Raw genomic sequence first — 25,303 nt, forward strand, 5'->3', positions numbered from 1 at the left:
AATACCCCTTTAAAATCGTTTTTATGTGCAAAATATTGCGTGACCTGCAAATCCAGCAGACATTGTATGAATGAATTCACAGTGCGGCCGGGGCCTTCATGATCAGGAGTCGGCAAATTGAGCAGCGAGACTACGAGTATAGAAATTGACATGACACTTAGGCACCAGCACATTTCTATGCACATGGGCTCCTTAGCTTAGATCAGTGTTTCCCAACCAGGGTGCCTCCAGCTGTTGCAAAACTACAACTCCCAGCATGCCCGGACAGCCTTTGGCTGTCCGAGCATGCTGGGAGTTGTAGTTTTGCAACAGCTGGAGGCACCCTGGTTGGGAAAGACTGGCTTAGATGATAATAGTGTCTCTAGTGAAAAACCTGTCAGTTACTTCTGGGCCTGTTTATGATTCCCATAGAATACAGTAGAGACATTGGCTCGCTCACATGACTGCAAACACTGTCTATTACAGTAAGGAAACCTATATTAGCACGGTACAGCAAGACAAATAAAATAAAACAAACTTACGCCATAAAATAGACATATCATTTACTCTTAAAAGCCAAAGCTTGCACAACGCTATAAATAATAATAATAATAGTATCTACAGGTCCATGTGAACAGACGAAGGGTGTAGTACCTGCATACCACAATCTTCTGTAATCTGTCCATTTGTTCTTCAGGATTGTCCTTCAAGCATTTGGAAAGTAACATCACAATACGATCCGCATTTTTTATCCAATTAAAAAAAAATATATATATATACACAGATAGTACATGTGGTGTAATACAAAACGATGTCGTAACAGGTAGGTCCCTTCCTCATAGGATCAGTACCGGTAACTACAATCCGATAGTCACGTACAAAATTAACTCTGACTGCATTACCGTAATAAATATCACCAGATCCGCTTCGGCTGGTCATTCGCCTCCATTAGGATTCTCAGATCTGTGACTGGCAATGGAAAGTGCTCAGCGTTCGGTGATGTCATTTTGACATATTGTAATATCTCGATCCCCAGATATGATTTTATAAATCTGTACCGTTGGCCAAAAGAGGTAGGAACTGAAAATACTTGGAGGAAGCAGCTAACACCGAGAAGGAACCGGCCTTTGGTTAATTGGCACAGTATGATTTCCATCACTACCAGGCACCAATTTCTCCCTTTTGGGTAAGGAAGATTTTGATCACCAATCCCACAGACAGACTAAGCCTGCTCGTCTGCTCGGCGCCACTTGTTGGTGCTTCAGTGACCATGATCTACTTCTAAATCCCATAAAATGGTTTCCCTTGTGTTTAGCCCACTACATTATCGACGTCCTCCTCATCTCCATCGGTAAGCAGTTTGCCCCTCTCGGCAAGATCTTCCATCTCCACATGTAGGTAGCCGTTGGCGCACCTTGGGATGGTCTCTTCGACGGGTTCAAGGACTTCATCAACCGTACAGCCTTGACTGTATTCACATTGTCCATAAGCTTTTGATCTCCGATTCTGTAACCAGTCTTGTATAATTTGTTTCAGGAATACTGCTGGGATAGGAAAGGAAGCCAAAACGATCAAGCTGATGAGCATGGCCAGAGCCCATGGTGGATATTCCAACTTTTCTTCAGCTGCCTAAAGAACAAAGAAAACAGAAAAGAAACATGTAAAAGACCTAAGACTCAAACATATCACCTACTTACTGGATAGGTGATAAATATCAGATTAGTGGGGGTACAACCGCTGGGACCCACACCGATCACGAGAACCAGGGTCACTTGTCTCCCCTATGAGATTGGAGTAATGATCAAGCATGTAAGCTGCCGCTCCATTCATCCTCTATGAGACTGACAGAGAAAGCCAACTACAAGACTTGGCTATCCTAAGCAAGTAAATGGAGCAACAGCACAGATGCTAAACCTCCATGACATTCACTTGGACGCAACGGACCCTTGTTCTCATGATTAGTGGGGGTTCCAGTGGTCAGGTACGCACCGATTAGATACTTATCAGTTATCCACTGGATAGGTGATAAGTTTTATAGCAAATGTATAGCCTAGAATATTAGAGTCAGACACTGAAACATGTTCTTTTTTTCCTAATTGGTTTCTATTTTCTGATTGGAATTTTTTTATTTCCTGTTTTGTAAATTATTATGGGGGGCTGCCATCTTGCCTGAGCTGTTTTTAAAGGAAAACGGTCATCCCAGTCACCCACACTAAGACCGATGAGGGGTCTCTGACTTATACACATACCTTTAGTCAGTCACCCAGTCCCTTTGAAGATCCTCTTCTATCTTCGCTGAATTGCGCGCTGCAGGCAGGCCCGCTGGCTGGATTTGAATATTCATGGCCACTGGTCATGTGAGCACTTATGCCTACTGAGCGCTCAGGTGACCAGCGCCCGTAAATATTCAAATCCAGCCGGCGGCCCGCCTCCAGTATGCAATTCAGCGCAGATAGAAGCCGATCTTCAGAGGGACCAGGCGCCGGACTAAAGCTATGTATATATGTCAGAGACCCCGCAACGGTCTCCTGTTCACCCCCACTATCACCCCGTGTATTGGGTATAGTGTGGGTGAACAGGATGACCGTTTTCCTTTAACAGGATTTAGAGATATTCTTTACAGCAGGTCCCATGGCCATAGGCAACAATAGACAGGAGCTGTCCCATTTATATCAATGAAAAATGTGTCTTGGACATGATGTGACCTTTCAACGTCATTCCACAGGGAGAGGAAGGCTGATCTGTGAGCTCCAGTTATTATGACTATCCTGTCTCATCTATACACTGGTATCAGCCGTTTACTGTAATCCTGTACTGATCACTTTCCAGCGACCTGCTCCTTATCATTACAGACAAAACAGGAAGGCTTAGTTTTAGGCTTTGTGACCAAAATGAAAGCTGCAAGATTTTAGGATTATTAGAAAAAAAAAAAAACATCACTAAAATATCTTTGAAAATATTTTAGTCTTGGTATAACCTTAATTACACATATCCTCAGCACCCATAGCTCGATTTGCCATGTAACAGAAGTCGGGACTTCTGACGCATGGTGGACCATACCACTGATGCAGAGGATAGGTGTGCGCACATGATGAAAAGACAAATTATTCAATTACTGGGCCTATCTGGTGTCTCTAGCATCCCAGAAGAAAATAGCAGCATATAAGTCATACCTTCTCCATGTTCCATGACTGGTATGTGGGGTGCGCAATGCACATTCTAATCAAGCTGGCAAGGAGGAGACCAATCATGGCCAGGATGCTGAAGTACTGCCACATATACTTGTACAGCAGCCAAGGACGGAAGCCCAACATTCCTTGAATGTCATCCATAAACCTGAACACAGACAAAAAGGAGATTATTTTGTACTCACAGTAATATCTCTTTCTCATAGCCTTCATTGGGGGGACACAAATACTGATGGGTATATGCTCTTGCCACTAGGAGGCGCTGACACTAGGAAAAGAAGTCAGCTCCTCCCTGGCAGGATATACCCACCCACTGAAAGTAACGTAATCAGTTTTGTCACAAAGCGGTAAGATAAGCCAACAAAGAAATATGTCCGAAGGACCCTAGGAAAAAATCCCGGATAAAAACAACAATAACCGGAATATCCGGACAAAAAAATGAAAAAATGGGTGAGTGCGGTGTCCACCAATGAAGGCTAGGAGAAAGAGATTTTACGGTGAGTACAAAAAAAATCTCCTTTTCTCGGTCGCTCTTCATTGGGGGACACCTATACTGATGGGACGTACCAAAGCAGTCACCCTAGGGTGGGAATAACAACCACTAGCGAAAGGGAATCAGTCCTGAGACCAAACACACTTGTCCATAAGGTCTGCGGACGAGACTCCAGGCCAGAGAAAACAGAGGCCTAGAAACAGAGCTAGAAACCAATGGAAGGGACTGTCCTTCGCAGGGACTCTAAACCTATGGAAGGAGGTAAGAAATCAATTCTAAGGAACACAGAGCCAGACAGAGGGCTAGCCCGGCTGGGAAACAAAAATGGAAAATGGCACAACAAAAGAAAAAGACGTAAACCGGCGCTAGAGAGGCCTGGTGCGGAAGATCGAAGATCTGAACATCTGCAGACCCAAAACCCCTATCCAGGAGCCCGCCGCAAGCACCTGGGAGGTGACATAGCTCAACTGGTGTAATCCGTATGACTAAAACGCCCTCCATTTTGAGAGACAATGGATTGGACCCCAAAGGAGAAGATGGAAGGGAATAATGCCCAAGAAGAAGCAAAATGTCCTGAAAAGGGGCATCCCGGAACTCCAGACAGACATGGGAAATGGAGGTTCCTGAGTCACATGGAAGATGGACATGGAAGAATAAACGGCCAAGAAAGGAGCAGAAGACCCTGAAAAGGAGTATCCAGAACACCAGAGTGGCCAACATTGGAATTGGAGGTTCCCGAGTCTCCCGGAAGACTTACACCCAAAGGGTAAGGAAACCCAACATCCACGAAATTTTCCAGGTGACAAAGATCCGTGCCGAGACAGAAGAAGTGTGGTACAGAAAGACCGCCCCATAAATGAGATCGCAGAGTAATCTGAGCAGGACCGCTACACATGCGCAAGACCTCAACCATCACTAAGGCACAAAGAACCAGGAGGGTCGACATAGAGAAGAAGGCATTCCACAGCATCCTAGGATAGTGGCCAAGGCAAGGAAACCAACCTGTCCTGGGCCCCAGTGGACCAGAGCACTCCAAAGTAACAACTTGTCAGGACGGGAACGGAGGAAGAACAAAAGGGAACCCAGCTGGGACTCCCCGGCTCTGGGCACAGAAAGGTAACTCTAGAAAACTGTGGAGTCAGTGTATCGCTACTGACGCCGTCAAGGGAAGGAGGAACACACACTACCAGGGAGATTGTGCCGAGGGGGGAGGAGAGCAATGGCAGGACCCAAACGACAGACTGAGGCTAGACCAGCTGTTGCCAAGCCACACATGAATGCAGAAATCCCTCCGACAGAGGGGAGTGCCAAGGCTGCCTGAAGAGCAGTAGAGAATCAAGAAAGGGGAAGAGAGCCAGGCTGCAATAGTGGGCAGTAAGCACACAGGCAGAGACAGCGAAAAGCTCTACTGAATGCTCTCAGCGAAAAACAAGGGCCCAGCCAGATATCCCACCTATAAAGTGGGAAGAGAGAGAGATGACTCAATCTCGGTAGTAGAAAGCAACCAGTGAAATAGTCCCCCTAGTGGAGGGGAAAACAAGGAGTGTTGGAGATGAAATTCAGGCACTGACCATGCCAAGCCACCTGATCCCCGTACCCCCGTGGAATAAGGATTGTCAAAGTGCACCAGGCACTGTAGGAGCAGGGACAAGCCACCCTGCGGCAACGGACAAAGTACTGGGTGGACGAAGCTCCCAGGAACTCTGCGAGAACATATCGAGGGGCCAATTTGTATCGACAGAGGGATCGGAATCCTGGACACTAGAGCTGGACAAAGATGCAAAGACATGACTACAAATGCAAGGAAGAGGCACACACGCACAGCAACCAACAGCATTGAGAGGAACATCCCATTGGGGGTGAAACCCCAGGCCAGATGGGCACCAACGGAGCCAGTCTAGTCAGGTAAGGCAACCTAAGCCACCCTGCACAGGAATCCAGGAAGATACCTGGAGGCATAAGGGGGGATTGTTGAACTGTCTGTGACGCCCCACCAGGCCCCATGCCAGAACAGAGGTGCTCAACCGCCGCAGACCTGTGGAAACAAGATTACAGAAAGGTCCGAAGCACACCCCACCAACAGAAGGGAAGGTGGGCTCTACACGTGCTGAGGGACCCTGAGGGATGTATGTAGGGACACAGACATGGATACCTCTCGATAGTAGAGAGGAACCATGATTGCAGACACAAAAGGAATCGTAGACATCCACGTCAGCAGTATGAAAGACAGGCTCTGCACCCAATGGTGTGTCACAACCATGCCCCTAGCCGACTAATGTGGCACTCTTAGAAAGGGGAACAGAGTGCTGTAGTTGCCGTGAAAAGCCATGGAACCTTTAGGAAATGCCCACACCCCATTTCCTAAGTGTTCCCTACACCAAGACTGCCGTTGCAGATGCAAGAGATGAAGGAGATATGTGGGGCAGGAAACCTGCAGAGACAGTCTGAATGGTATAACAGGTTCAATGAACTTACAGAGACACACTTCGTGGAACTTCACATGGAAAGTGATTCACCAGGATGCAGTGACGGGTGCGGCAGGAAACGGGGAGGTGACCTGGTGGATTAGAAACCCTGCAGACACAGTCTGGCTATATGGCATAGGGACCAAGGCCACACCTGGTCCCACATTCATTGAAAGTGGGTTACCAGCCTTCAGCCGTAAGAACGGCAGACATGCAGAGAGGGACCTGGTAAAGCAGGGAACCCTGCGAACCAGTATGTGGTGCATTGCACAGGGCACATGGAGCAACATGGGTTGACTCACTCAGAACTACACCTCGGCAGTGGGATACCTGAACTTCTGTCCACGGAGTGGGAGGTGTATGGTAGTTGATCCGACGTAGCAGTAAATCATGGCTGACTGGATTCCTGAACGCACAGGATCACTCCTTCGAACCCTCCCACAGAAAGTGGGGTACTGGAGTGTGGCTGATCCGATGGGCGACCTGGTGGTGCAGTAGACCATGCAGACAAAGTCTGGCTGACTGGCATCATCCCTGTGCACTTGCAGGAACCCTCGTCCAGAGTCCTCCCACGCAGAAAGGTACGGGAAAACACCGCCAAGCGCGTGGCAGACCAGTAGATGGAATCCCCATCACCCTGGAAAATCAGGGGAGGTTGAGGAGCCCTGGATTGCATCCCTGTTGACCTGAAAAGGGTCGATCGGACACGCAGGGTCACTTATTCGGACACCGCACAAAGCAGTGGGACCGTAACTCCTGAAGGGTAACCTAGGGGTGTAGGAGACCATGAAGACCACTGTCCAGCTTACTGGCACATGGTACCCTTGTACCTATAACGACACCCTTCTCCTCACATTAGAAGAGGGGTACAGGAACTACAGCTAAGCACGCGGCAGCCCCATGATGGGAGACCGGTGGCGGCAGAAACGAAGCAGACAACAGTGTGGCTTATCAATAGAGAACACCCCCAGGCACTGGTGCCCTATTGTCGCATATGGAGGGGTGGGGAGGCCCGGGGTCACGGATAGTATCCCCGCCATCATGGGAGGCTAAGGAGCTGTGGATTGTATCCCTGTCGCCCTGCACAAAATCCATTGTACACGTGGGGAGACGTAATTCCAGCCTTGGATGCGGCAGCCATGTGATGAGTGACTGGCGGCAGAGGAAACCACACGGACTACTATCTGTGGTATTGGGTACAGTCCATGTCGACGTAGGAATGCGTGCTTGAAAACCTTGCACTAGAAGTGGGGGGTCCAGCACACTAGCCACAGATTCCGAAGACCTATAATGACTGAGGTAGAAAATTGATACCACTGCCGTTTCCCAGCACCCTCCCGGGAATAAAGACCACAAAGCGGACACTTGATGTCTAAAGACACAAGAGAACGAAACACCTGGGAAAGGCCCTCAGCTAAGTTCAAGGATGCGGATGCATCTGCAGGGGCATCCCACCGGTGTCTCACCCTGGGGAAGGGGCTTGAATACGGTTGTGGGCACGGCAGACATGTCATGGCAGAAATGCCACGCACAATGGCCCTTATTTACTAAGAGTGTTGTGTAGGTTTCTTTGTGGGTTTTAATTCCCTACAATTTTTTTCCAACGGTATTTACTAAGGTTTCCCTACATTTTCGTTTTTTTACACATGCTCTGATCTGTAGGGTTTTCCTCAGCTGAAATCCACCACATTTTCTGTGGAAATCTTAGTAAATTTGTTGGGTTTTTGTGAAAATGTCTGGAACACGCCCCTTTTTTTTATTGACCACGCCCCTTCCCCGATGGTCACGCCCCCTTTTCAGTTTTCTTAGCAAAATGGAGAGTTAGTCTGTGTTTTTTCAATTCTGGCACAAATTCTGGTGCAAAATCTGGCGCACAACCCGACAAAACATGTCTGGTTTGCAATAGTAAATGAAGGCCAATATCCCTGAGCTCTTCAGGTGATAAAACAGGGTGGCAGAAGCAAATATTAAAGTGGACCCTAAAAATAACATTTAATATATGGTCCCCAGACCGGAAACCCAGCAAGATTAAACCAGTAAAAAGCAGGCATCAAAAGACTGCAATAGTTGCCTGCCGCCACAAGGGGAAGCCAAACAAGGGACCAGAAAGTAGGGTCTGCAATCTACTGAATGGCCACAAGATGGGGGTAAGAACATGGACTGAGAAACAAAAGATTTTATTTTTTTGTAAATAAAAAGAGCGCAGAAAGCAGTGTGCTGCGCAGGGACCCCGAGGCCAGAACCCGCCGGACCCCTGGGAGAAAAAGGCCGAAAACTGCCGACGGAGCGCCCCTGACCCCTGCAGCGTGCCCAGTCACTGTCAACCAGGGAGCAGCGGATATCATGCGCGCTGCGGGGAGATGATAGAGCCTAATGGCGGGCCCTGTCACTCGGCCTCCCGTCTCCCTGGGAACAAGGTGAGGGAGAGGGGCAGAGCATGAGAGGCGCATAATGGCGCAGATGAAAGTAAAGTGAAAGTGTGTGCAGCGAAAAAAGCGGCCGTCAGAGGAGCAGAGCCGGCTGTCTATATATGTACAGTACCGCTGTGCGGTGAAAGAATGAGCCGCCGCACAGCCCACCGAGGCCTCACACCCGAGAGCCCAAATAAAAAAAATGTCAGGGATATTCCCCGACGACAACCCCCAATAATCCTTAGGATTAACCCGTCGGGGTTAAAGTGGGCGGCGGGCATTGGGGGGGGGGTTGAGGATTGACTCAGGATGGAGAAACCCCAGCGGGAGTACAGAAGGGGAAGGGGGGGGATGCTAGACATACTCACCAACAGACTCCATCCTCCATCTTCTCATACTCACCCAGGTGTCTTCAACCAGCTTATGGCCACGCTGCATCATACCAGGCCAAGATAGCGGGGCGAGCAGGGGCAGTGGGGGACGGTACAACCTCCAGGCGCTGGCCGTTGGCGAGAAGGGGTTGACAGTACATATTCTATGTCTGTGCCCCTTATTTGCATATGGGGGAACAGGTAGCGCCAGGCTCCTGAACCCCCACCTGAAAAAGGGAAACAAAAGGGAGAAAAAAACAGCCCTTACTAGAAAATAATTTAAAAAAAGGACCAGGTCTGGGGAGCTCCCAGACCTGTGTCTTGCCTCCTACTAACACTAAGCTAAACTGATTACTTCACTTCCAGATTAGTGGGTATATCCTGCCAGGGAGAAGCCGACTTCTTTTCCTAGTGTCAGCGCCTCCTAGTGGCATACACACACATATATATATATATATATATATATATATATATATATATATATACACACACACACACATACACATACTGACCGCATATCATGAGAAAAAAAAGTGGTTATACACATTAAGCATCCACCCTTGTACACCATTTTGTTTTATTATCTGAAAAGGTACAAATTCAGATCATTCAATAGAGGTTGGCCCTACACTTTTCTGGTATAACGAGATGCTGGACCTAAAAATTAAGTGGTATTAAAAGGTGGATTCACTGTAAAGTTCATCTCTGGACAAAGTAAAAAAATATATTTTCCATCACCCTAACGATTTCGGAGTCAAAGGTGACCCCCTTTTGTTTACCCATACATTTTCCAATTTTATATTTAGCAGATGGGGTATTTCTTTATGTAGAAAACTAACTATATGAATTACTGTTTCTTTACAATTACTTGGTGTTTCCAAGGCAGAAAAGACTCGGATGTGACTACACCTTGGGGTAGTAGCTTACAAAGAATTAAATGGGCCCTATCATTAAAACTAATTTTTGCTATTGCACTTCTTATGGTAAATAAAAAAATCTTTCTAATGTAGTTTGATTTAAAAAAATGAAGTTTTCTATGTTTTATTTGTGTTTTAAAAAGCTGCCACTAGGTGTCTCCCTACTTCTCCAGAGAACATTTCCCACCTTCTCTTGCACAGACTCCTGATGGCCTGGCAGAAATGCAGAAGTCCAAACACAGGAAATGCAGCCTGGAGTGCTGAGGGGGGATGTGTGCAGCCTTAGCCAATCATAGCTCATCTCACACACTGAACTGCTCTGGGCTGTGTGTAGCAGAGTAAGGGAGGAAGTTCTCCCCTGTATGGCTTCAGATGATGTCACCCCTGCTGTGTAACGCCCCTTCCCAGTTTGTGAATCTGACTGAGACTGAGGAGAAAGTACAGAGCAATATCAAGGTAGAAAACAAAAAAATTATAAAAATAAAGGCAGGGGGTGGTTTATCATGATAGGGGCAGCGAACTGGGAGGACTATAAAATTTTGTAAGATCATGAGAGGTACTCTTTAATAATCGAATAAAGAACATAAAAATAGAACCCTTATCTCTATACAGAATAATGTTGAATGTTATGTATAAATTAAGTATTTTTAGTTTCTAATGAAGCATATAAAGTATATGTATACATACATGCTTACATTATTGTACTTCTATTACAGTAAACTATAGGAAAGATTTAGTTTGGCACATAGAAAAAAAAAAAAAAAATCTACAGCGCCCTCTAGTGGGTAAGTCTTATAAAAAGGAAGATAAATGGAAGAGTGCAACTAAACTGCAACCTGCTAGTCTTTCAGGGGCCGTCAAGAATATTTCCATTATTAATTTAGTCACAGGTTTCTGTCTCTTATACAGCACAGCAGCATAATATTTACTGTCAAAATTCAAAGAACTAATGCCAAAGTGTGAACAGAGCTTTATGTGACATTTAATAGAAAAAAAGTGTCATCATGGCATAGGTTTATACATAAAGCCTTACATTTTAAAACAACTTTTCACTGATGTGATGTCACCAAAGGCGGATGTGATGTCACGAGGGGCGGATGTGATGTCACGAGGGGCGTGATGTGATGTCACGAGGGGCGTGATGTGATGTGATGTCACGAGGGGCGTGATGTGATGTCACGAGGGGCGTGATGTGATGTCACGAGGGGCGTGATGTGATGTCACTATGGGCGTGATGTGATGTCACTAGTGGCGTGATGTGATGTCACTAGGGGCGTGATGTGATGTCACTAGGGGCGTGATGTGATGTCACTAGGGGCGTGATGTTATGTCACGAGGGGCGTGATGTTATGTCACGAGGGGCGTGATGTGATGTCACGAGGGGCGTGATGTGATGTCACGAGGGGCGTGATGTTATGTTACGAGGGGCGTGATGTTATGTTACGAGGGGCGTGATGTTATGTCACGAGGGGCGTGATGTTATGTTACGAGGGGCGTGATGTTATGTTACGAGGGGCGTGATGTGATGTCACGACCCCGCTGCCCGCACCCAGCGTTCTAAACGAACACAGGGTGCTGCACAGAGATCGCGGGGGTCCCAGCAGCGGGACCCCCGTGATCAGACATCTTATCCCGTATCCTTTGGATAGAGGATAAGATGTCTAGGGGCAGAGTACCCCTTTAAGCATTAGACTCCTGGAATCCTGAATATAGGTTCAGTGAAATTAAAGAAGAAAATCTTGCTTATTCGGACCATTAGAATTTTTCTACCAAGACTCTTAATACAGAAATGACAAACCAACATCACACTAGTCCAGTGGATGCCAGATTTGGGGAATCTTTCTACATATATGATGACAACCGCTGACCCTGACTGGAATCCATTAAACCTGTGACAGGACTGTACAGAAATCAGTGAGGGATCAGCCAGTGACTAACACAACCTTCCCTCTGTAGTGTCCTCCTACTACTAAGATGTCAGTAATATGATAGAGAGGAAGTACCTGTCTGCCCCGTACACCCAGGCCACAGCCACGTTTTCAAATATCACAACGATAATAAGAGGCAAAGTGGCCGAATAGTCATCAAACATGGAGACGAAATAGGATCCGGATCGCTGAACGAAGATCAACCCAATCAGGAGACCAATGATACAGCAGAGAACTGAAACACAAAGTAAACAAAGGTTATAAGAGAATTTACAGTAGAATTCATATTATTATGGAATATTATAGAATTTTTATTAGTATTAGACGGGTATTCTGGGCTTGACTAACTTTTAACCATCCTGCCCATTATGAAGAATTATGATAGTTTTACATTTACTTGCTATACCGCTCTGCCATGGATCGTCTTCTTTTTCATCATTATATGGTCCCCCCAGGTCTAGCGTTTTCTTTCAGGTCCTGATGACGTTCCCTGCGTGATTGCCGAGATCACGGGATGCCGGCACTTCAGGACGCAAATGTCATCAGGGGGCTGGCTTGTGAGAAAGTACAAGAAATAGCCAAGCCCCCCCCGTATACCACCAGCCGCCTGAAGCCGCAAAGGATTGTGAGACGAACGTCATCGGGACCTGAAAGGAAACGCTAGACCTGGGGGGACCCGGGGGGGGGACCATATAATGATGAAAAAGAAGACGATCCACGACAGAGCCTTATAGCAAGTAAATGTAAAACTAGCATCATTCTTCATAATGGGCAGGATAGTTAAAAGTTAGTTAAAGGGGTTCTCCGCTGCCCTGCCTCCGGAGCTCCGAACGCCAGTGTCCGGAAGTTTATTATTACAAACGCTGTGGTTGGGCTTCCGTGTTCGAGGCCGCCCCCTCGTGACGTCACGCCTGCCCCCTCAACGAAAGTCTATGGGAAGGGGGCGCGACGGCCTCTACCACTGTTCCACCTAAGGCAGTGTTTTCCAAACAGTGTCTCCAGCTGTTGCAAAACTACAACTCCCAGCAAGCCCGGACAGCCGAAAGCCTTCGGCTGTCCGGGCTTGCTGGGAGTTGTAGTTTTGCAACAGCTGGAGATGCACGGTTTTAAAAAAAAAAAACTGCTCTAAGGGGACAACACTGCAATACATTGCACCATCACTATGAAAAACTAGTTCAGCGGCACGCCTCCAGGTAAAAGTCAATCTTCTTTATTAAATTATGCCATATAAAAAGTATATAAAGCCGATCCACATAACATAAAAACATTAGGCCTCGGGCTTGACGATTTTCGGTCTTATGGTCTTAATCATAGGTGTCTATGTCCAAGATTAAGGTCATAAGACCGAAACCAGTCAGGCCTGAGGTGTAATGTTTTTATCTTGTGTGGATTGGATTTATATACTTTTTTTTATATTACTCAATTTAATAAAGAAGATGGACTTTTAGCTGGAGGTGTGCTGCTGAACTAGTTTTTAACTGATACTGTGGATACCACTATTGGCCAGTGCACGTAGTGTGGACGTCTGCTGGAGAGAGGGTGAGAGCTGGTTCATGTTTCTTTACTAGATCTATGAGAAGTACAATGCAAGAATGAAACTACCTAAAACCATTGTAAAAACAAGAGCCATGACCAATTCAAAAAAGCTAATCGGTGGGGGTGCCAGGATTCAGACCCTCACCAATATAACACTTATGGCATGAATCACGCTGTTTACAGAGAGAACTGTGTGACTGTACAGATAGGCCCCGTTCACACTACAGAAAATCTGTGCAGAATCCGCTTGCATCAGCCACTTATTGATTTCAATGGGATTCTGCTTCTTAGTTTACAGGTATGTATCTCTATGGAAGAGTCGGAGATCGTTGGGTATCTCCCTCTCTCCCATAGAGATACATGGAGGGGTGGTGTTGACCGCCATTTCGCGCAGGGGTCAACACGCCCGTTTCTGGGGACTGCCAGGGTGGCGTGAAGGAGTTTGAGGAGAGTAGCAGTGGTCGGACCCCCCCCCCCCCCCGCCATCAAGCGCTTGCTCCTACAATTCCTGCACTGGAGCATTCCTTTAAGTCATAACCTGCCACAGAAGTCGAGTGTCAGTGCGACAGCGCTTATGTCCGCTGCAGAGTGCCGCAGCCATAAGCGCTGAATCAAGGCCAGCACACCCACCTTTCACAATAAAGCCTGTGCTATAGAACCATAACACCCATCTTGCAAGAATGTACATGCAGGGTGATTGACAGGTTTGCATGAGAGGAACATTAGTCCCTGGCCCTAAGTTATATGAAGGATAGCCTTATGCCTATCCCATTCATGCTTAAAGGGGTACTCCGCCCCTAGACATCTTATCCCCTATCCAAAGGATAGGGGATAAGATGTCTGATCACGCGGTGCTGCTGCTGGGGACCCCGGGGATCGCCGGTGCGGCACTGCGCTATCATTACAGCACAGAGCGAGTTCATCATGGCTCCGCGTGACGTCATGGCTCCGCCCCTCGTGACATCACGGCCCGTCCCCTTAATGCAAGTCTATGGCAGGGGGCGTGACGACCGCCGCGCCCCCTCCCATAGACTTGTATTGAAAGGGGCGGGCCGTGACGTCACGAGGGGCGGAGCCGTGCCGTAACGATGCTCCGGCCCCTGTATTGCGCGTCATTACGTGCAGAGCGAACTCGCTCTGTGCTGTAATGATAGCGCAGTGCCGCAGCAGGGATCCCGGGGCTCCCCAGCAGCGGCAACGCGGCGATCTGACATCTTATCCCCTATCCTTTGGATAGGGGATAAGATGTCTAGGGGCGGAGTACCCCTTTAAAGGATTAGTCCAGTATAAAAAAAAGTGTCCCTTTCCGCAGGTTCCCCCTGTGGTCTCCTGCACAGCGCCCTGGCTCTCAGCATGAATGATGCCCCCTCCATGCATCTCTATGGGAGAGCCTTCGGGTATCTCCGACTCTCCTATATAGATGCAATGAGGGGGCGTGCCAGACACTGCTTCCTCCTGTAGGCGACACAATTCATTCATACAGAGAGCCGAATCGCCATGCTGGAGATCGCACAGGGTCCTAGCAGTCGGAGTCCTGCGGATAGGGGATACGTTTTTAATATTGGACTACTCCTTTAAAGAAGTACTCTGGTGGAAAACTTTTTTATTTTTTTAAATCAACTGGTGCCAGAAAGTTAAACAGATTTGTAAATTACTTCTATTAAAAAATCTTAATCCTTCCAGTAATTTTTAGCAGCTGTATGCTCCACAGGAAGTTCTTTTCTTTTTTAATTTCTTTTCTGTCTGACACCTCTGTCCATGTCAAGAACTGTCCATAGCAAACATATGCTGCTCTGGACAGAGGTGTCAGCAGAGAGCACTGTAGTCATACCAGAAAAGAAATCCCAAAAGAAAAGAATTTCCTCTGTAGCATACAGCCGCTACTAAGTACTGGAAGGATTAAGATTTTTTAATAGAAGTAATATAGAAATCTGTTTAACTTTCTGGAACCAGTTGATTTAAAAAAAAATAAAAAAAATTCCACCAGAGTACCCCATTAATGTTCAGGGCAGCATGGTGGCTCAGTGTGACCCTGGCCTTACATTTAGCCAAAAACAACATCTGCTTGGAGTTGGCCTATATGTGTCCGGGACAGGGACTGATGTAAGTGATAATCTACATACAGCGCTCCAGAACATGTTGGTGCAATACAAGCAACATACATAAAGAATATCCTTACTTGTGAATAAGGTTTTCCTCTTGCGTAAACACGTGAAGTTGTCGAGCAGCGGGGTGATGATTCCTTGCATGTTTCCGAACATAGTGCTGAGACCCAAGTTTAGCAACATGAGGAAAAATAATAAAGACCAAAACGGGGACGCAGGGAAGCGAGTCATTGCTTCGGTGAAGGCGATAAATGCCAATCCTGTCCCTTCGACACCCTGCAAAGTAGAAGAATGCAACGTTTAGACCACTGTTTCCCAACCAGGGTGCCTCCAGCTGTTTCAAAACTACAACTCCCAGCATGCCTGGACAGCCTTCGGCTGTCCAGGCATGCTGGGAGTTGTAGTTTTGAAACAGCTGGAGGCACCCTGGATGGGAAACCGTGGTTTAGACAAACAAGCAAACATCTCTACTGATCCTACACAGGTCAAGAATCATCACCTTGTTCATCTCCTCTTCTGCCCAGCAGTTCACAATGCCATACTGTGTCAGGTTGACCGCGGCGTCCTCTCTCGTGTACCAGTCGCTGTACTCTGCACTGGTCATGTTGTGCAGCAAAGATGGGGACAACGTGCCCACCTCAACCAAAGTCCTAACCTTTTCCAGGTTTCTAAAAAAAATAAAAATAAATAACAAAAAACAGTAAGAGAAGAGTGATATAGGAGTGTGTGCAATACAACATGACACTACAAAACTGTTACTTCCCTCAATCTAGGGCAGTGTTTCCCAACCAAGGTGCCTCCAGCTGTTGCAAAACTACAACTCCCAGCATGCCGTTGGCTGTCCGGGCATGCTGGGAGTTGTAGTTTTGCAACAGCTGGAGGCACCCTGGTTGTGAATCCCTGATCAAGGGTCTGCCAAGCCCATCACAGGCATTCAGGGCCGGATTTACCTGTGTAATAGTTGACAACATCAAATGTAGTCAAGGCATAGCGACTACTGGATGAACGTTTTATACAAGGTTGACTCCTTTCCAGACAATAAGGATCTGTCACTGGTTAACTAAAATCATTGTTGTGACATTTAAAGTGTCTATGTCATTATGCCGCTGAGCTATGTCAAATGTTTGGATATCTAGATAAAATGAGGTGAAGTGCGCAGCAGTGCGCTTCATCCCCCACCCCTCCATTTTACCACCATCTCTGTCCAGCTGCAGGGGACAGCTTCATCGTTTTATGACACCATTACCAGCATCCAGGAGAAGTGTCATATTTAAAGGGGCACTCCACCCCTAGACATCTTATCCCTTATCCAAAGGATAGGGGATAAGATGTCTGATCATGTGGGTGCTGGATGACTGGCGATGCGGGGTGGAGACTCGTGAGGTCACGGTCACGCCCCGCTCGTGACATCATGGCCATGCCCCCTCAATGAAAGTCTATGGAAGGGGGCGTGATGGCCATCACAGCCCCTCCCATAGACTTGCATTGAGGGGGCGTGGCCGTGATGTCATGAGTGGGGCACGGCTGTGACGTCTCGAGCCTCCAGCGCTGCACCAGATGCTCTAAACGAACGCCGGGTGCAACAGGGAGATCTCAGGGGTCCCCAGCGGCGGGACCCCCGCGATCAGACATCTTATGCCCTATGCTTTGGATAAGGGATAAGATGTCTAGGGACAGAGTACCCCTTTAAGCCTGGAGGAGTCTACCTACCATCTTCTGACCAGGCTATCCAATACCTACTTTGGTAAACAGTGGCCTATACCTTCAGGATTCCATCTACTAAATCATAATCAGGTTAACATACATCTACTATGGTAATAGTGGTCCCCTGATGAACCCCAATATTTAAAAGGGGAAACGTGTTTTCGACTTTTACTGGGGCCTTATAAGTCCCGAAGATATGTATATTTTGTACTTCATTTTTAATTATTTTTGTTGGCATGTTTTTACACGCATACGGTCTCCTATTCCGGGAGGAAACAATAAGGAATGAGAAAGGTTAAAGACGTACTCCGGTGGAAAATTTATATATATATTTTTTTTATTTTTTTTAACCAACTGGTGCCAGAAAGTTAAACAGATTTGTGAATTACTTCTATTTAAAAATCTTAATCCTTCCAGTACTTATCTGCTGCTGTATTCTACAGAGGAAGTTCTTTTCTGTCTGGCCACAGTGCTCTCTGCTGACACCTCTGTCTGTGTCAGGAACTGTTCAGAGCAGGAGAGGTTTGCTATGGGGAATTGTTCCTGCTCTGGACAGTTCCTGACATGGACAGAGGTGTCAGCAGAGAGCACTGTGGTTAAGCAGAAAAGAAATTCAAAAAGAAAAGAACTTCCTTTGTAGTATACAGCAGCTGATAAATACTGGGAGGATTAAGATTCTTAAATAGAAGTAATTTACAAACCTGTTTAACTTACTGGCAACAGTTGATTTAAGGAAAAAAATTAAAAAATAAAAATTTCCACCAGAGTACCCCTTTAAGGTATATACAGTAGATACTACTTGTATAGGGATAATCTAGCCATATTACCATGCATCAAGGATTGGGATTTGTGAACGTATGACAAGATAAGATAGTTAATCTAAATCAGAAGACACCCGTTTTGAGTATATCCTTTTACTACATGCATCATGAGGTTCCAGTTTGCATCCTTTTTATCTTTAAAATAAGTGTTGCACATTTAGTCAGTAAAACCCATATAAAAAAAAGTGGATTAATCCTTCTTGAAACCCTAAATGTTGTCTTGTTCAGTCTAAGGTGCCAGACAATATGGACCTACAGCCTTCTGAGACATAAGCTCATTACTATATAAGGCTGGGTTCACATCACGTTTTTGCCATACTGTTTTCAATCCGTTTTTCTAAAGAAAACCGTATGGCAAAAAAAGGATGGAACAGTATGGAAAAAAGTAAACCGTATGCGGTTTTTAAACAGTATACTGTTTTTAAAAGTGCATACAGTTCCGTCAGTTTTTATAGAAAAAAAAACACCATACGTTTTTGAAAATGTTGTCCCTTTTTAATGGGAGGGGTCTTAGGTAGGCACTTTAGGATTCAAATGCGCATGTGCAAAGTAAAAACGTATATGTTTTTCCCGTATGGAACCGTATACATGTGTGTTTCCCATTGACGTCCATGTTAAAAAAAAACGTATGCGGTTGCAGTACAGTTTTTAAACCGGAGTCAAAACTGTGGTCAACCGTACTGCAACCGCATACGTTTTTTTTAACATGGACGTCAATGGGAAACGCACATGTATACGGTTCCATACGGGAAAAACGTATACGTTTTTATTTTTCACATGCGCATTTGAATCCTAAAGTCCCCACCCAAGACCCCTCCCATTAAAAAGGGACAAAATTTTCAAAAACGTATGTTTTTTTTAAAAAATAAAAACGGACAGAACTGTATGCACTTTTAAAAACAGTATACTGTTTAAAAACACAAACAGTTAACTTTTTTCCATACTGTTCCATCCGTTTTTTTGCCATACGGTTTTCTTTAGAAAAACGGATTGAAAACAGTATGGCAAAAACGTAGTGTGAACCCAGCCTAACTATATCTCCAAGCTATTGGGTCACCCGGGTCCATACAGAATAAGAAATAGATAACTTACTCCAAAACGCATTGTTTTGCTATGTCATTGGCCCGAAATCCCAGGACGGCAAAAACGACCAGTGTTGCCAGTATAGAGGTCATGAAGTTGATGAATGACACCAGAATGGCATCAAAGTGGCAGTTGTTGCCCCGATCGTTGTAGCTGGAGTAGGCGATCACGCTTCCAAATCCAAGGCCTAAAGCAAAGAAGACCTGAGTAGCTGCCTGTCGCCAAACCTGGATGTCTCCCCAGATTTCCAGCTAGAGAGAAATACAAAACATATTTTAGTAAAACTTATGTCAATGCCCCATTGTGCCGTCACATCACGCCCCCTCAATGTAAGTCTATGGGAGGGGGCGTGACAGCCGTCACGCCCCCTCCCATAGACTTACATTGAGGGGGCGTGGCATGAGGTCACGAGGGGGTGTGACCGACCCTCGCAGTGCACACACAGCGTTCGGACCTAAATGTTCCGAATGCTGTCCAGTGGAGTACCCCTTTAAGTGCGCCATTCTTAATGTCAAGGGGTTTCCCAGCAGTCGGGATAAGTTATTTTGCACTGCAGTATTCCTTTAGTGGGGTGGATTTATTTATCAGGGGCCCTATCCACACCTAATGGGGTGACATACTGGTCTGCCTAGCAAGTTTTAATTAATAAAGACCTTATTTACATATTATATTGGTTAAAATTATTTTTTATCAGGACAAGTGGATCGTGATAAGGGACAAGTAGATTCTGCTCCATTTTACTTGGACTAGTAGTTTTTTTTATTTCCACACCCCTGCACTGTAAATCACAGCTCGAAATTTGTTCTACTACATTTATTACAAAAAGTACTTGCAGCTATAAAAAACGAAAAGGTGCAACATTTTTGTGCAATTAATCCATTGCGCAAAATTTTGCGCCTAAAATAGACAAGAAATCTGCTTAACCACTAATGATAAAATTCCCCTTAGGGTAGGGTAACTAGACACGGATCCGCCGATGATGCGACCCTCAGTGTGACTCCAGCTGTTCCTCCCAGCTTGCAGCGGCAATCCGCCTCTACAAACAGTCACACAGGGGCCTGCGAGTCGCTCACAGTTCACGCCCACAGTCTACTCACAAACATCCAAGTGCGGTCGCGATGTCAGAGTACACTGCGCATGCGCACGGCAATTCGCACAGTGATTGGTGGTTCACTTTCAAATATGATCAAAAGCAAAAGTCTCACAAAAGTCACATGGGGAGTGACAGACTTTTTGTGCGACAATTTTAGACTAAAAAAAAAGTTCTAAATAGCTTGATGAATTCCCATGAAAGATCCCGAACAATAGCCACTGTCAGTATTCCCTAATAGGGTGTATGAAATGAGCTTTTGAATCCAGACAACCCCTCCGATTCTCAGCTCTGTACCTTTGGTGTAAACATGATTCGGATCCCATCCAGAGCCCCGTCCAGCAGAAGTCCACGGACGAGAAAACACACCAACACAATGTAGGGAAAAATTGAGCTAAAATACATCACCTAAAAAAATACAAATGGGATTTACTATAGACAAGTTGAAATATCCAATAGGCCAGATTTGTCAGTCTGTCTGGTTTTGCCCATTACAACCAACCACAGATTAAAGGGGTACTCCAGTGGAAAACATTTTTTTTTTTTTTATCGACTGGTGCCAGAAAGTTAAACAGATTTGTAAATTGCTTCTATTTAAAAATCTTCCAGTACTTATCAGCTGCTGCATGCTCCAGAGGAAGTTCTTTTCTTTTTGAATTTCCTTTCTGTCTGACCACAGTGCTCTCTGCCGACACCTCTGTCCATGTCAGGAACTGTCCAGAGTAGGAGCGAATCCCCATAGCAAACTTCTCCTGCTCTGGACAGTTCCTGACATGGAAAAGAGGTGTCGGCAGAGAGCACTGTGGTCAGACAGAAAGGAAATTCAAAAAGAAAAGAACTTCCTCTGGAGCATACAGCAGCTGATAAGTACTGGAAGGATTATGATTTTTAAATAGAAGAAATTTACAAATCAGTTCAACTTTCTGGCACCAGTTGAAACCAAAAAAATGGTTTCCACTGAAGTAGCCCTTTAAGAGTTCTGGGATAATGAAAGCTAAGATGTGATTGGTTGCCATGGGCAAAACCAGACAGTTTTGGTTTCAATCATAGTTATTGTTATAGCAAATACATTAGTGTATGTACTGGTGATCACATGCAAAAAGTCCAATAAAATTAAGCAGCTGCTGGCTGTGCATAAAAGACTCAACAAGACAAAGTTGAAAAAGATGCAAAATGTTTCTCTTTACTTTAGAAAGTAAAGTACATTTTGCTGGACATGATCTATGATCTTACTTTCCCAGAAGACTTGATTCCTTTGATCATTCCTCCACACACCAGAATCCAGGCAAGGACCAGGCATCCAGTCATTGGCCAGTTCATCTCAGAGGGCTCAATGGAGTCGGTGATGTCTAGCGCCTTCCTGTACCAGAAGTATGTAGTGGCTGAACTCTTGGCGCACTCTCCTTCTAGAAAAGATACAGAACAACAAGATCATTTCCTTATGTGTCCGAGTTCACGTTCACCCAAAGCTGAGGCACAAGACTTGTATCGATCGTCTACTACACACAATTTACTGACCTGAAAGGGAAGAGGGTTGATCTTTCTCCACTTCGTTCTCTTGTACAGGTCGTCTTTTAGCAGCTAATGACAGGGACTGGGCTGCTCTAATCTAATGTCAAGGAGCTGCAGCTTTTATCTAGTGGTTAAAGGGGTATTCTGGTCAAAGGCATCTTATCCACTATCCAAAGGATAGGGAATAAGATGTCTGGCGGCAGGGGCTCCGCCGCTGGGACCCCACGTGATCTCCGTGCAGCACCCGTATTCTATGCCGGGCTGCAGCTCCAGTCCCGGGACTCCTGATGAACTGTACGGAAGAAGCAGTGCCTTGGATAACAGGTTTTGCTATGTTTGTGCGCCCTGTGATAATAAGCTGCATTGCACTTTGTGGAGAGTCTTGTATTGATATGGACATGAACAGCTGCTATGCACGGGCACTTTTTTTTTTGCACACCAGCGTGCTGATTACCATATGATACGCTCCTGACATGACATATATGGTGCAATATATAGTGAGGAGCGTATGAGAGATAATCACATATGCACTTTAAAGGGGTACTCTGCTTCTCAGCGTTTGGAACAAACTGTTCCGAACGCTGGAGCCGGGAGCTCGTCACATCATATCCCCGCCCCCTCATGATGTCACGTCCCGCCCCTTCAATGCAAGTCTATGGGAGGGGCGTCACGCCCCCTCCCATATACTTGCATTGAGGGGGTGGGGAGTGATATCATGAGGAGGCGGGGCCATTATGTCATGAGCTCCCGGCTCCAGCTTTCGGAACAGTTTGTTCCAAACGCTGAGCAGCGGAGTACCCCTTTTAGGGGAGCATTGGATATAGCAGCAGTATTATCCTCTACCTCAACACCTGTGGAAATATGGATGTAAGAGACATATCTCCATTTACCATATGGTTATGCCTGTACTGTGACTTCTAACTTATATATTTGTGAACTGTTTGCACTTTGGAGACACTATATATATATATCGCGGTGGGACGGTCCAAGCTATTTGACCGCCGGCGGAGACAAATTTGCGAGCTAAGTGCCTCACTATTTCATAGTTTCACATTTGCATCTATTACACCATAGCTGTATAGCTCTCCATGTTTTAACTGCATATTCATGTTTCATCTAAATCCTTGTGCTGGCAGTGTGCTGCTGCATTCTTCTGTTGCTATATATATATATATATACACACACACACATATATATACACACACACACACACACACACACACACACACAACTAGAACTGGGCAGTATGAGAAAAAACATGTATCACAGTATTTCTGTAAGTGATGGCGGTTCCACGGTATTTAACGGTATTCCCCCCCATGTGTCCTGGCCGCTGCTTCTATACCAACCCCCCCCCCCTCCAATGAATTATCAGCTGCGCTGTCCCCACATCATGTCACCACAAGCGTTCCTCTGCTCATCCTCCTACGAGTTGCGGGCCGGCGGCGCTAGAAATCTGTACTGTACTACAAATAACGTTTCCCGGACTCTGGTACTGTCTTCACTGTCTTGCGCTGCGGTCGTCTTGCTGTTTACTTGGGACGGGAAAGTCACAGAGCCGCCAGCCTAACATCGGCCGGGGCGGGACATCGATGCGGCCGGTGATAGGCTGAGGGCTCTGTGAAGTTCCCATCCACAGGACCGCAGCGGAGGGACCGTGAGGTCGGTAACAGGGGAACATCGGAAGGTGAGATAAAGTTTATTTTGTTTATTTTTGCAGCCCGGGCAACATTATTTGTAGTTCAGTACAGATTTCCAGCACCAGCGGCCCGCAACTCATAGGAGGATGAGCAGAGGAGCGCTTGCGGGTGACATGATGTGGGGACAGATGTGGGGACAGCGCAGCTGATAATTCATTGGGGGGGGGGGGGGAAGAAAAGCAGAACAGCGCTCGTGGGTCACATATGATTAGTTCCCCGATGTGGGGACAGCGCGCTGCGGCGGATAATTCACTCATTCGAGGGCCCCAACCGGTATTGCGGAATGGGCAAAATTCATATCGTGCAGAAAAAAAATTTTGGTATTCAGTATGAACCGGTATACCGCCCAGCACTATATACAACTATACATAGAGCACTCTACTGCTATCCATGTGAGTGATACCTGTGAGGCACTGCTTACACATTTACAATTACTTGCAAAGAGACAGATGGCGGCCATTTAAAATAGAGTTTATGTGTGCACTTTAATTTTAATAAATTCCAATAAAGAATACTTTTTAGTCCTTTCACCTATCAGTGCCATATAGAGATCCCATCAGCATTTCAATTTGCTTCCGTAGGATTAGGAAGTTGCATGAATCTGAGATGAGAAGAGCCCTCTCGCTATGCTACTTACCTTTTTGTGTCTGGTTGGCCAGAGCGGGGCAGCTTTCCCATGGCAATGGGTACTGGAACGAATTGAACATGTAGAAGAGACTCCATCCAATGATGACATTATAGTAAAGAGCCACAAAGGAACAAACCTAAGGAGAAACAGACAAGGTATCTTACTCATCTAAAAATGTATCTACGTATTATCCTTCAATGCTTGAGGTTAAGCAATGACTTCATATACACAGCATTAAATTCTAATAGCTATGTGTGAGTAACATGGCAGACATTACATTGAGGGTCATTATTAAAGGGGTATTCTGGTATTAAAGGGGTACTCCGCTGCTCAGCGTTTGGAACAAACTGTTCCGAACGCTGGAGGCGGGAGCTTGTGACGTCACAGCCCCGTAGCCTACCACGTTTTTTGGTCCGGGTAAAAAACCGTATTAAACCATATACATTTTATTTTTTTTTTAACACGGGAGTCAATGGGAACTGTACAGAACTGTATGTGTGTACGGTTCCATACGGTTTGCACCATACGTTTTTTACTTTGCACAGTTTTTTTTCTTGGAATTTCAATCAAACAAGTGAAACTTTATTCATAATGGAGTGAAAAGTTAAAAATGTATACTTTTCTTCTTAAAATTTTATGCAACCGGACATCATTTTTCAAACCGTATATGGCTTAAAACGTGTATGCACGTTTTGATACAGTTTAGTCCGGTTTTGAGGAATCCGTTTTTCATCAAAAACCTGATACGGGGACTGTATTGCAAAAACGTGGTGCGAATGCAGCCTAAGTCAATAAAGGAGTGTTAATGTAAATGTGACTTCGATCACGTGCAGGCTTATCACCCTCTGCTGTACACGCCTTTAACATCGAAATCATTGAGATGTTTATTGGCAAACTTCAGACAAGCCCACACGTTATATTGAGCAGGGGGACCTTGAGGCGGCGGGGTGTGACCCCTCATGACGTCACACCCCGCCCCCTCAATGCGTCACACCCATCAGAGTGCCCCTTTAATTTCAACAGCTGCCTTGCAATCCTACGTGTCTCCTTAAGAGGGGGCTTCAGTGGAATTGAGTGACCAGACATGGCATCTTTTGGCAATCACAGCAGTTTACCAGAAGGTGATCCAGACCCATAGAGAGGTTGTCTTGGTCAAACTTTTTTTTTTTGCTCTATATTATGTTGCCTCCTTGAATGTTTCTATGAATTAAAATAAGGAAACAATACGATAACGCTGTTTAACTGACCACAAAATATGTCAGGTCATAAATGATAAGTGAACACATGGAGAAGGAGAAATGTCGGCACTGCCGCACTCACGATTCTGCCGGAGTATACTGGATCACTGCACCTTCAGGTCCAAATGCCACAA

The 25,303-nt window shown here is 45.8% G+C and overlaps 1 protein-coding gene across 6 annotated transcripts in view; it reads right to left on the reverse strand.

Annotated features, from left to right (window-relative positions):
• Nucleotides 1–318: 318 nt before the first annotated feature.
• Nucleotides 319–25,303, reverse strand: part of LOC130293585 (sodium-dependent neutral amino acid transporter B(0)AT2-like) — an 89,884-nt gene continuing 64,899 nt past the window's right edge. For all 6 annotated transcript variants that reach the window (XM_056542435.1, XM_056542437.1, XM_056542432.1 and 3 more), the window contains exons 4-12: nucleotides 23,941–24,067; nucleotides 21,325–21,497; nucleotides 20,389–20,499; nucleotides 19,011–19,252; nucleotides 15,893–16,061; nucleotides 15,468–15,669; nucleotides 11,828–11,987; nucleotides 3,153–3,315; nucleotides 319–1,608 (exon numbers count right to left, since the gene is read on the reverse strand). In XM_056542435.1, the coding sequence (XP_056398410.1) occupies nucleotides 1,291–1,608; nucleotides 3,153–3,315; nucleotides 11,828–11,987; nucleotides 15,468–15,669; nucleotides 15,893–16,061; nucleotides 19,011–19,252; nucleotides 20,389–20,499; nucleotides 21,325–21,497; nucleotides 23,941–24,067 (1,665 nt within the window). In that variant the 3' untranslated portion in view covers nucleotides 319–1,290. The remainder of the gene's footprint in view (nucleotides 1,609–3,152; nucleotides 3,316–11,827; nucleotides 11,988–15,467; nucleotides 15,670–15,892; nucleotides 16,062–19,010; nucleotides 19,253–20,388; nucleotides 20,500–21,324; nucleotides 21,498–23,940; nucleotides 24,068–25,303) is intronic.

Source organism: Hyla sarda, chromosome 10 (assembly GCF_029499605.1).
Source record: "Hyla sarda isolate aHylSar1 chromosome 10, aHylSar1.hap1, whole genome shotgun sequence".
In the NCBI taxonomy this organism is placed as follows: Eukaryota; Metazoa; Chordata; class Amphibia; order Anura; family Hylidae; genus Hyla; species Hyla sarda.